Genomic DNA, 12962 nt, shown 5'->3' with positions numbered 1-12962 from the left:
ATTTTTTTTTGATTTGATAGATGGAAGTTCTGCTTTGATATGTTAACGGCATCTGTTAATGTATAGATAACGTTAAAATGTTTTGTGAAAGGAATATATTTCAATCAAAACCATAAAACTCATTAAATATCTTTCCTATTGTTCTTGTAATTTTTCTCAAATTTTTCCTAACCAATTTGAAATAGCCTGTTGATAATTTTTTTAGAAAATTTTCAATTAGGTACAGGTCTGAATTTGAATGTGGATTATCAACAGCAAAGTTGAGCCTTGCAATTTAATCTCACTCATTACCAATATCGTAGATGTACTGACATTTATGTAAAGATGGATGATATTTTGACGCCTTATTGACTGTGTTATGTAATTTTATAAAACAGTTTCGGCGTACAAGTCATTCTGATAATTTAAAATATTAGCATGGTCTGTTCCTATTTTTCTTTGAAATCGTTGAATAGTTGCTGAAATTAATTTCATTGTATGTTTTTAAAAACTTAAATAAATGCAAAAAAAAGTTTAATTTATAAAAAGAAAACAATATGCGCGTTGATATAAAGCTATTTGATAAGTTTATTTACTTTTACTATTTACTTTTCAACCTTAAATTCATGTAAATATTTTAAATCATTAACTCAGATTACTATAATTTTTTAAAAACTTTACGCAAATTAATACAAAACGGACCAAAGTCATCCTCAAATAAACGTCGTTCACTCTTACAACTGGCATTGTTTTACATTGCCTGCTTTGTGCTCACATCCCATTTTCTGTCTTCCATATTTATCTGTGATCATTACTTTAATGAAGCCAGTGTGTGAATATTTCCAAGTGCCAAAAGCAATAATTCTTTCTTTGGGGCCTGATAATACAGTATTCACAGCTTGAAATGATTCCAGACCAGACTTGTTCCACTCGATGGAGTACAGCCCATCAAGTTCAAACTCTGCTTTCCAATGGTATGTCAGATCTTGAACAGATTTCATGAGGTTAATTGTAATTTCCTCATTTGGTGGAACATGAACTGTGACTACTGTTTCATCTGTAACTGTTTTTTCTGTTGTATTTATTGCTCCCGTACTCAAAGATTGTGCTTTAGATATTTGTGCAAAAAATATAGTTTTTATCTCTGGAAGGGAAATTTCTTCACCAGATACTTTAAACGCTGTACCAAGTGCTACCGCTGAAGAGGCTCCAACAATGGTGGAAAGGGTGTATGATTCAGTTGTTGATATCAAAAGCTGTTTTTGACAATCATATCTTACCTTGAAGCGTGAGCAAACAACTGGATAGAAATAGGGAACTGACTGAAGTTTAAAAGCATTGTTTGGCGTCTTATTTTTTAGATTGAAGTTTTTTGCGTTTAATTTTAACGTTTTCACATTTGAAGAATCTGATAAAGTGATGCATTTAAAAGTGCTGGCTGTCATTGATTTGTCCATTGGATTTATGGAGCATTTTTTTAAGTTCCCGTTTTTATCTTTCAATCTTACTACCAGCGTTGGGCCAACGTATTTTCCCATTTTACAGCAGTAGTAGTTTTCAAGGCAGAACAAATTGTTACATTTATTTCTATACAAGCCAGTCATGTAATAATTTGATGGACAACGACTCCATCCTCTAAAGTCAAATGATCGTCCGACGTCCTTTTGCTGGCAGTGTCCCCACTGTTTTACTTGCGTTTTAGGCCGACAGCATAAAGCTTTTTCAATATTGGACAATGTATTTCCAGATCATCTGTAGAGCCCAGCCATGTAATAACCATTATTACAATACACCCAACCCTTCCTGTCGAATTCCACCCCCCAATCATGATGATAACAATCGCGATCTTTTGAAGAGGAATATAGATATCCAGGAGCATCAAAACAGTCTACTTGTTCTATATTATAAATTGGATCAGACATGGTGCGTGTATTTCTGTACATTCCAGTCATGTATCTTCCATGTCCACATGTTGACCATCCTCTTGAATCAAAGCTACTTCCCCAGTTATCGTAATGTTGTCGATGAGTAGGCTTTTGAACGAGACCTTCCATATCTGTTCTGTAAGCTGTGTTGTTCTGCCATTTCATAGACAATCTTTGAAGAACAAGTTTTGCCACGTTGATGTCGCCAACAACGCTAACAGAATATGCATTTCGACCACCACAGCAACTTCTAGGACTGTGACAAGTCGACCATGATCGACATGAAGTTTTGCAAAAAGAGTCATTGACATTTTTCCCTTCAGGATAGACATTTCCGCAAGAGCACAGATTTCCTTTTGTTGCTGCAATTATGAATTCTGAGATTTGCACCAAAATTGACATTTGTAGTTGGAATTGTAGCGTCCAAAGTTTCTGATGGTAATTCTTCCTTGAAGGGATGAAAAACATCCATTGACGTCATAGGAAAGTGCAGTTGATGTTGACATTGTTGAATGCAACAAGACTGTTGCTAATAGAAAACAATTAAACAGAACCATGTCCTACAAACAAAAAAATTGTTAAGCGATCAGTTATCTATACTGGAATAATAAATTTCAATTGTTATATTTTTCAAATTATCAGCGGGCGGAATTATGAACTTTTCTGAAATGTGATTGGCTGCATTAGCGGACGGTTTTTTATGATGTCTTGACCTGGGTCCGTTGTCCTATACGGCTTAATACTTGTACAAAAGCTGTTTTGCTTTGTTACGTTTTGTTTTTTTCATTTCATTTTTTGTAAAGGAAATTGTAAGCCATTATGATTGTAATAAACTATTTTAAATACATTTTGAGTTCTCAAAAAACGAAGAGCAGCAAAATTTAATTGTTTACTTGGCCGCCCTTATTTAATTTGACTGAGCAATCTAATAATATTGCTACCTTTAGTAAAAATTAAATACGTTATTTTTTAGGTCTGTCCGGATGGAAAAATATTTCCCTTTTCCTAAAAATTATTATTTTAAGCACATATTGAAAAAATGAATCAAATGTCATGTTGGATTAATACAACACAGTTTAAGTTCATGCTTTGTATTTACACTAGACAATGTCGAAGTAAATTTTACGTACCATCGTAGGATTGAATAAATACAGTTCAAAACGCATTAGCTTTCAGAGTAATACTTGTTTTACCATGGGACTTTTGTGTATGTAATGTAGCATAGGTGTACAGAGACAATCCCAATTGAGGGGTCTTGTTCATTTTCCGCAAAAAAATGCACCTAATTTTAATAGAAGTTAAGTAAATAAATTTTTTCACGAACTAAAATTGTTTTTTCAAAACATTTAAAAATACATGATAGCTTTTAAGAACATGCAAATTTTGGGCACTTTTTGAATGGGAATGGAAGAAGGAAGGCAAGTTTTCAAAAAGTTCAAATACGTAATGGTTTCAAAAGTTTTTTTCTAATTTTCCATGACGAGTTTGATAAAAAAAGGAATGAAATGTTTTTTAGGTATTTCTTACCTTTTTTCATCTATTTAATGTGTTATATGTCAGAAAAATAAGAAATCAGCATTTTGATCGAGAACTAAAGCTCTCAAGTCGTGTAAACATTTTGCAGACAAAAACAATAATCGTCAACATCTTCAAATGACTTTGTCATAGCTTATTTTCAGAAAAAGAACGTGTCATTAAAATCCTCTATACAACAATCGTAAAGTTTAAGAACACGACATATTTAAAGTTCTCCACACGTATTACTAAAATATTGTTGTATAGGCCATTTTTCTATATTTGCACAATCGACGGACACAACTCGCTATATAACTTTAGGTACAACACAGGAGCGTAAGCCCGCAAGTTTGGTCGTGTTATGTAAATTTTTCTGTGTTCACTCAGTGTAAAAACACTAGATTTCTAAAGAAATGCTAAATGATAATGGTCTTAAATTTATATAGCACGACCAAATTAGCGGGCTGGCTACGCCAATGATAACACATATACCTAAAAAATTACTCCATATCCGCCAAATTGGAGCTTCGTTTTATCGTATGGCTTTTGCATTGTAGTTATCGTTCCAGTGTTTTATAAAAGCTCATTGGTGGTGACTCCTAGTCGTATAGTCGTATTCTTACTAAAGCTCATATCTATTTAATCAAAACATGAAGTCAAATTCGGCAAATAAAAGTAGCTACAGCTATTTTTTCTGTTTACAGCACGTTGATAAGTTTTTCGAAAAAGCACAAATTAATACAAATGTAATCTTTTGGGACCTCTCCTCTGACGTTCAACTACTTGACTAAACAATTGACTAAAAAATATCTTTGAGTAAAAAATATCTTTAATCATTCGTTGAAAATATATCGTAACTTCCCTATTTTATTAGGCATTTCAACTAATAATCGTCAAGGAACAGGATGGAAACATGTTTCTGGTAAATTAAAATACATCAGTTGTGGTGCATTGGGATGCTGGGGTGTAAATGTTAATGACCGAATTTTTTACCGTTCCGGGGTATCTGCGCAAAATTGTGCTGGAACAAGTTGGACTCATATCGGAGGAAGTCTTAAGCAAATCGAGGTATGTCGATAATTCAGTTCTCGCTTAAAGGTAAAAGACCATGCTGCACAAATTTTATTTTTTGTTTTTGAAAAACAACCCAACTTTTATGAAATTTAAGCGCGCAGTTTAAATTACAAAACAGTGGTGACTGATGTTAGTAACTCTAAAATAAACACCATCAGCCAAATAGGTTTTTCTAAAAATTTCGCTGCAAGTTGTGCTAGACGTACCGCATTTAGATTAGTGGTTATTGTAATAACATTAGCTTCATGATGATCGTTCCACTTTAGGTTTTAATCTTTAGAAAATAAAAACTCCCTTTGCCAAAATTTTTAGATTCTTAACAATTAAGTTTATTGATAATAAACATCTACTGTGAAACAAATCACCATCATTTAAGTACTTTTGAAGCAAGCTGCAAAAAAATTTAAACAGTTCTTTGTCATATATTAAGACAAATACGCGGTAACAATTGTCTGTTTAAAGAACTGTTTCAAACTCAATTTAAGATAGTTATGATTTTAAAGATACAATGCGTTTCAGCAGACTTCTCATTTTGTGCAACGTCTCCTTTGATTAAAACCAAAAATCTCCTTTTATTTTTATTGCACTACAATATAATTGCACTAAGACAAAACATTTTAAGCTTTCTAGTTTTCGCTGACCATTGCAAACACACCACTCAAAGCATTATTTACTATTATTACCACGACCATGCAAGTCTATGTTTTACAACAAAAAGGTCTCTTTCAATTAAAAAAATGAGAAAAATGAAGTTTGCACTTATTATATATACAATGACAAAGAACGCTGGTATCTTCGATCTTTTTAAAAAAGTTTTATCAAGGTTCATCAAACGGGCACAAGCTACTCAGTTACAACTTGCAACAAGCATACTTCAATTCTCCTATCCAAAAGCTATTACCAATATACGAGCTAAAAATATTTTGATGAATTTTACATTAGATTTTAGTAGGCTACTGGCATAAATCCTGTGTGGGTTTTTATCGTAAAGTCTATTTTATTATTGTAAATCTAATTATTTTTATGTAGAAAACTATACATTTAAATTTGAATTATATATATTGACAATGTAATTCTTAAAAATAGCATATCACTATAACTACTAGGCACGCCACCTCACACACACTCAAGAAGCATACTATAAAATTAAACTATACATATTGATAATCTAATACATAAAATGGACCATGCATATAACTGCCTTCACTAGCCACCTCCAACACAATCTTCCCGCACACAGCAAACATATTAACCACGAAAGGGTAAATTAATTTAACATTGCCTGCCTAAATAACATTTTTTCTTTTGACTGGAAGGGACATCACTGGTAAGAAGTGAAAAAAAATTCAGTCCCAGACTCACTGCAATCATCATTAACAGTTCCTGAAACGATTTCAGTAACTTGAACAATCATTTAACTACCGCAAACTTGCTGAATGAGCATTATACAAATTTTATTTTCTTTATTTGTTATTATTTTCTTGTAGTGGTATTGTTTATTTTACAAATTGATCTCTAAATTAATAACTACAAAATTAGTGTTTTAATATTTTTTCTTTTTTAAGACTGGGGCAGCTGGTGATGTATATGGAGTAAAGAGTAACAACGTGGTCTACCGTCGAACTGGCATAACTACAGCATCTCCAATGGGCTCAGGTTGGATAGTTACTTTGTCGTATGCTTCATTTGTGACCACTGGCCTCAATAATAAGTATGTCTTGGTTAATGGAAAAATTTTTGAATCTCGAGGTTTGTATATAGCTCCTATGATTTCTAGTTGCAAGTATTTTTACCTTTCAATTAATTGAACATAATCAAAATACTTCTAAAAATACTATGAAATCTGTAATTCCCATTTCTGTGCATTCTAAACTTGGTAAAGAATGATATGCTAATAAATCATAAGAATTTTCAGAAGTAATAAAAGCAAAATAATTCACAAACTAAGCACTCAGTTTTGCTTTTGTGTAGCTATACGTATGTTTGAATTGTCGAATCTATTAATTATTTAAAATAAGGAAGATTGTATTCAAATGGATGCTATTTTTAAATTTAGTATTTTCTATAAAATTATGTTTGTCAGGTTAGCATTACAAGGTGTTCTCTCTCAGAGACGCAGCAACGTGGCTGAATTCGAAGTCATGAAATACCCAATTTTGATTTTCGATTATGTTTTCTTCCAGATCAAACGAAGCCCTTTCCTTGAAAAAAAAGAACATATTTGGCTGTGACGGAATGGAAAAATTTTGATTTAGTTTTGGCATTAAGTATCATTTATTTCTAATGTTTTCTGCGGTTTAGATAAGTAGTAATGTATACAGTACATGTAGTTTTCTCTATTTTTGATAAAAATATATAACGTACGGCAAGCAATCCATAGCAGTTCTTCATTTAATTTTTTGAAGTTATATGGCTTAATATACTCCTTATCTTTCCAAAAAAAATCAAAATATTTACAAATTAAAATAAGACAGACTTATACATAACATCTGCATGACGCCACAGTCAAACCACTGTTTCGAAAAATGCCAAAATTTGCATGATTAAGAAATCAAACTCACTGATGTGGTATTCCACAGGACAAATTATTAAAATTTTCTGGCGTGAAATAATCTCAAATGCGAAAAAAATTGCCAATTTCCCCAGCATTGATTGAAACTATTAAAGATGACTTCGTACACACAATGGCAACCAAATTCTTTACGTGCAGTCATGTTGACAAGAAACAGCAGTGGGAGAGAGGTTTTTGTCAATAAAAATAGGTTTGTATGCAATGCATCGACCAAGTGATTCACCAGTAATTTAAATGAAATAAAATCAGAATATTCAGTGTTGCAAATCATTGTTTTTGACGTCAGTGGGAGTGTAGAAATAATTAAACATAGCACACCAAAATAGACAAGCTAACTATTTATGCCAAAGAACATGCATTATCGAGTTGCAAAAAAATCATCAACATTCTTCTTCTCACTTTCAGCAGCGATGGAAATTGTTAATTCTTGATAGTGGCGGATTCAGAGTAAATCAAAATAAATTACTACAGCACATTTTGGCGTACATTTACATTTCTAAGCACCTTTGAGACAAATCTATGGGTAAAATTATGTTCGTTAGAAAATAAAAACCAATAGTGTTTTTTGCATGTAATGTGGATTTCAAATTGGGAGCTGTAATTTATTTTTAAGTACACTTGATCCGCCAATGGTTCTTGATGTGCAAGCTACGTCAGAGCCTCCATGTTTGATGATTCTTACAAATAATTGTTTTTATTTACAATACAAATGTCATACAACAAGGCAAACATTCAATTACTTTCTCATTCCCTGGGGAATGGTTGCACACTACCTATTGAGGTGAGCCAAATTCATTAAATTTATTTTCTAATTTACTGGTTTTTGTCAAATTTAATTGTTATTACGAAATATGCAATCTGATTATATAAATATATGCGTTTTTCAGGTTCCCAATCATCGATCTTCTACCGTCTATGACCATGCATAAGCTTAACAAGAACGTTAATTGGTTGGGTGTACGAATATTCATATATTCCTGAAAGTGAATTGAATTTCAAAAGAAATCAGTAGGGCACAACTGAATATATGAGTATACATCCCTCAATAAAAGTTGTAGTTACGCCTCTGTCCATGACTTTGTCGTTATTAAAACCTTAATGAGTGCATTACGTCATCAACATGGGATCAAATGCAGTTTAGCAGACACCTCATGTTGTTAATCAAAAGACAAGAAACGTACACAAGCTCAGAAAATATGCTTAGAAAGGCATGTATGAGCTTAGCTTTAGAAAAGTCGGTGATTTAAATTCAATTTTAAATCTCCTAACCTGAACCTAACCATAACCCTAACTCAAGCCTTAACTCATATTTCCAAACTTAACAATAAACCCATCGACAAAAACGTTGCTTTTGCTTTTTCCCGCGTTAAAAAGTTGAACATCGTTCTGCTGTAAGTGTTGTCATTGCTTTACATTTCCTCTATAAACTGTTATATGTGTCCATAATCTTCATGGTCACCACAAAAGGGCTACTAGTGTCTAGTAAACTGCATTCTAGGCAGAAAATATTAACTATTTTGACGTTTTGAATGTGCACCTTTTTCTGAGCAAATATGCAATGCATGGGGAATGTCCAGAGGACAAATACAATCTGGGGTGAAACTAGAACGTTAACTGGAGGTATATTTTCATATATTCAGTTTGCCCTGCTGATTTCTTTTTTTTGCGATGTTAATCTCAAAAAGAAATCAGCAGGGCAGAGCTAAACATATGAATATTCACCCCCACTCCCAATTAACGTTCTAGTTTCGTTCCTGAATTGATATTGAGAATTCTATTGATATTGAGAAGCATTTACGTTTTGCGCAAAAATTTAGCACAATAGCAGTCAATCAATTTCATTTAGAAACAATAAAAAAGTGCCAAAATGGCGTAATTTGGTCAGGAATATAACTAAACTTACGTCATAAAGATGTACAGGAAGGTTCTCCTGACTGTTGATTCATTGAACAATATTATGGGTAAAGCGTAAGATTAATAGAGACTTAGTACAAATGATTTGCCTTACTTACGTTTTGCTGGCAGGTAGATTTGGTTGAAGGCAGGAAGGTTGCTCATACTATTTTAAAAAATTAAGGGGATGAAAAGAAGGTAAAGTGCCAGCAAATGATTTTGGATGTAGAAATGGTGGCTAGTAAACAAAATGCCAACCATCGACTCTTAAGAATGCTTTCTTCATAAATTGCAATAAAATATCATGAACGATATTTAACAACTATTAACTGGCGAAGAACTTTTATTTCTTTTGGATATGATAAATCACTACATTTAATAATAATAATAACGATCATTTTGGTCAATGTTACGATCATTTGAACGACAGAGCGAACAATTTGCTAACGACTACATACGTTTTGCAAGCAACGTCAGACGCATACGCCAACACTTCTGGTTGAACCACAGCTGCAAGGATTTTGGTGTCGCTCCGGCAGGGCGTAGCATTAAGTTCCCGTTGATCACACAAGAGGCTATTCAGATTATCAAATCCACCAGCAGACGACTGATACGAGCACGGATTAACGACTGTCACATATTATCGATAAATCATCGTCTGTGCTGCTCATCCGTACGTGCAGATACTCCGCATTTTCTTGATTCTATTCAATTGTTCTGGTGTGTTCTGCAATCATTTTAGCAATGGATTCATTGATGCCAGCTTAAACAACAATGAGTAGAGCATAATACAACTTTACAAAAATGATTAAATTCTTGAACGTCGGTGCAAAGATCAACAAACGTCTCAAACTATCTATTGCTTTGACAACGTCTCGCTCAGCGTGTAGCAAATTCATATACGCCTACATATAAACGCAGGATACGTAAAAGCAGCAAATAATACAGTCAGTGTTTACATACTGGCTGTTTGTACGGCACTATTGTAAATTTCGTTAAAGTCCGATCTTCCGGGCTCAAAACCTGAATGTTTTTGTATGTGTCAGATAGTTGTTCATTCAAAGAATCAAGTTATTTTCTCATTTTCATCACATATCTGTGGTTAGGGCTAGAGTCAGGGTTTGGAAAGGGTTTGTATAAGTTTATCCGCCATAGTTGCGCCCGCAAAGGCGACTTGTTACATGGTTGCAGATAAAGAAAATGCATGCTAACTTGAATGAAACGAAAACTTGCGTATAAAATGCAAACAGTCGCATAAAATATAAACTCAAGTGTAAAATGAAAACTTAAAAAATAAAATTGATATGTACAATAGAAGTTTGAACGTAGAACATAATATTTGCGACGATACACTTAGATACACAGCAACACCAACCACATGTTGAACAAATTATTGCAAGTGTGCACGGAAGAATAAACATCTAGTAGCAACATAAGCGATCCCAAAAGTTCAAAACAACTTTCAGCAAACATTAATTCTTTTTGTACATGGCTTTCTTGTGTCCATTTAGTTTTGTTTAAATTTTCTTTTCTTACATTAAATGTTCATTTTAGCAGATCATTAGTCTTTTACACCAGCAACAAGCTCAATGTTTTACACGTCAAGTCCAGTCCATGTTTTATACAACATGCCATTGATATTATTATAGCTATATGTTTTCATATAACGTATTTACAACAAAATTTGAAGAAGATAAAGTTTATCTATTTTCTTTAATCATCTTTCTTCATCAATATTATCTTCTTCATCAACATTATCCTTTTATTCACTTTATCGTTTTTCCGTCACGACTTTACATCCGATGAAATATTTAAAATCATTCTCTTTCTTGCAAATTGACATAGCTACAGCCCTTTGTTAAGGCAAATGTAAGCATATATATGACTTCAGTAGAAGCTTTTCCCAATGAAATAACTTTAAACAGTTTTAAGTTCCAAGGTTCTCTTAGTTGATCATACATGTTTTCTTATGCTCAACATTGATTTTGAGTAAATTTAGAAGCCAATTTTAGAAGCTTGTCAATGGTTCGAAGATAGACGGAGACAATTTATTTCAAATTTAACAGAATACTAACACACGTTTAAATGAAATGCACGTTAGAATAGACCAATGAACATCCTTCAAATGGATGTGTTATGGTCAAAACTGTTTTATTTTGTAATAAATTAAGCAGGTGCTTTTCTTTTCGTTATTACTCACTTGATTAAGATCATTTGCATTTATTGTAGAATTGTTTTCTAACTTTACATGGATAAATATATTTTTGTCAAGCCAATGTGAAACGTCTTACATCAGTAATTCGAACTCTTTTCCAATTTTATAAGCCATGATCATTTTTTAACCGTATCGTTCTCTTCAATAAATATTAAAAATCTCTACAATATGTTTGTTTCATTAGTAGGCTATAGCATATTGCATAACCATTAACCAGTCAGAATTAAAAGATTGATTGAACATTGATGACTGAAATATAACGGTATGTAGTTTAAACAATAATGGATATATTTTAGCCAAATATTGCTTAAGACAGAAGATATCAATGATCAAGGAACATGTGTCATATGATAATTTACTGGAATAATCATTCGGTATTATCTTTTAACGTATTTCGGAAAAGCACCGACTAATTCGGATCAGTGGGGTAAGTTAAAATCATATTACAAACAGTACTTTTAAAAATCAAATTTTTTATTCAACTCTGGCATATTCTTTAGAATTTTATCTTCAATTGGATTTTTATTGCATTTTTGAAAGCTCCAGTGAAAAAATGATAAGATAATGATGTAAAAAGCCACGTTCAATTTTGTCATTTGCTGAATTAAATACGATTATGGCATAAGTTGAAACAGTTTTCGACTTATAATGGTAGAGTATGGCTTACTTCGATATTTTTAGTTTCCAAACAGCTATCGTATTTTGTTGAATTATGTGCGTAATTTAGTCTAACTATGACAATTGCTATTTCAATAAAACATTATTAACAATGGAAAATGCCCCCACAAAAATTACGTTCAAAACTGCAATTTGATTTTTATATTTTAGTAAAGTTAGAAAAATTTCTGTAAAGGAAAATTTAGCTTAAAAGGTCTTAATTATAAGTCAATTCTAGAAACAACATGCATTCATGAATAAATGAATTACTGCACAAATTTACCGACAACATCTGTTTGAGAGCAGTAGAGCATTTTATCTGTCTTAATATTGACATAAGAAATGGACAACAACGTCTTTGTACTATTGATTTTAATGCTGGCAATCAACGTGATCGTCCTTTTTTGTGGATTAATTTTGAATTCTCTTGTGGTTTTATGCTGGTTAAAGTCATCGCATCTTAGAAAGAAAGCTTGCCACTTCACAATTTGTTTGTTATCCTGTATTGATTTGTTAACAGTAGCTACAAACAATCCAGTTTTGATCACTGAATTGGCAGTCTGGATCGGTGAAAAAGAGTCACTTCTTTAAGTGCGTTATATTGCTCGCTATTTTAACATATTTATCTCGTTGTCCTTTCTTACTTTGTTACTCGTTAGTATTGAACGATATTTGGCAATTTTCCAACCAATATTTCACCGTAAAAAAGTAAATAAGACATTCCTCATTAAACTGCATTTTGTTCTTCTTTTTCTTTCCACCATTATATTTCTGCTTTATCTTACTGAACATGCTATGATTTCAGCAATAGTTTTTACTTTGCTGTTTATCTTACCATTTCTCTTCATCAACACCAAGCTCCATACTATTTCCAAGAAATATCGCGGAAACAACTCTATAAGACCAGAAAATAACAGACAGCTTTCGAGAAAGGGAAATTTTTCTCTTAGATCCACATCCACATGTCTTCCTCTAGTTGCTTGTGTCTCAATTTGCTGTATTCCAATGCCGATGGGAATCATTTTCTGGGTTCTTCAAGAAGAAACTGCACTGGATCTCACCTATTTATTGAGCAAAACGTTTTGGTGTATCAACAGCACAAGTAACTGCTTACTTATATTTTGGCGCAACA

At 32.6% G+C, this 12962-nt stretch overlaps 1 protein-coding gene across 1 annotated transcript; it reads left to right on the top strand.

The window, feature by feature from the left end:
* The first annotated feature begins 4069 nt into the window (after window positions 1-4069).
* On the top strand, window positions 4070-6866 carry LOC124454186 (fish-egg lectin-like). Its single transcript, XM_047004992.1, has 4 exons — window positions 4070-4094; window positions 4294-4487; window positions 6059-6242; window positions 6677-6866. The coding sequence occupies exons 1-4, from the start codon at window positions 4070-4072 to the stop codon at window positions 6697-6699; spliced, it is 426 nt and encodes a 141-aa protein (XP_046860948.1). The 3' UTR covers window positions 6700-6866.
* Window positions 6867-12962: the final 6096 nt, after the last annotated feature.

The sequence above is a fragment of the Xenia sp. Carnegie-2017 genome, unplaced genomic scaffold (assembly GCF_021976095.1).
Source record: "Xenia sp. Carnegie-2017 unplaced genomic scaffold, XeniaSp_v1 HiC_scaffold_3, whole genome shotgun sequence".
Classification (NCBI taxonomy): Eukaryota; Metazoa; Cnidaria; class Anthozoa; order Malacalcyonacea; family Xeniidae; genus Xenia; species Xenia sp. Carnegie-2017.
This window is presented reverse-complemented; position numbering and strand designations above follow the sequence as displayed.

Bases quoted from the DNA above. Each gene is read 5' to 3' on its own strand.
- LOC124454186 (XM_047004992.1), top strand. From the start codon at position 4,070: ATGAAGTCAAATTCGGCAAATAAAA. The intron at 4,488-6,058 runs GTATGTCGATAA...TTCTTTTTTAAG, and splicing joins GAAGTCTTAAGCAAATCGAG to ACTGGGGCAGCTGGTGATGT. The intron at 6,243-6,676 runs GTTTGTATATAG...GTTTTCTTCCAG, and splicing joins AAAAATTTTTGAATCTCGAG to ATCAAACGAAGCCCTTTCCT.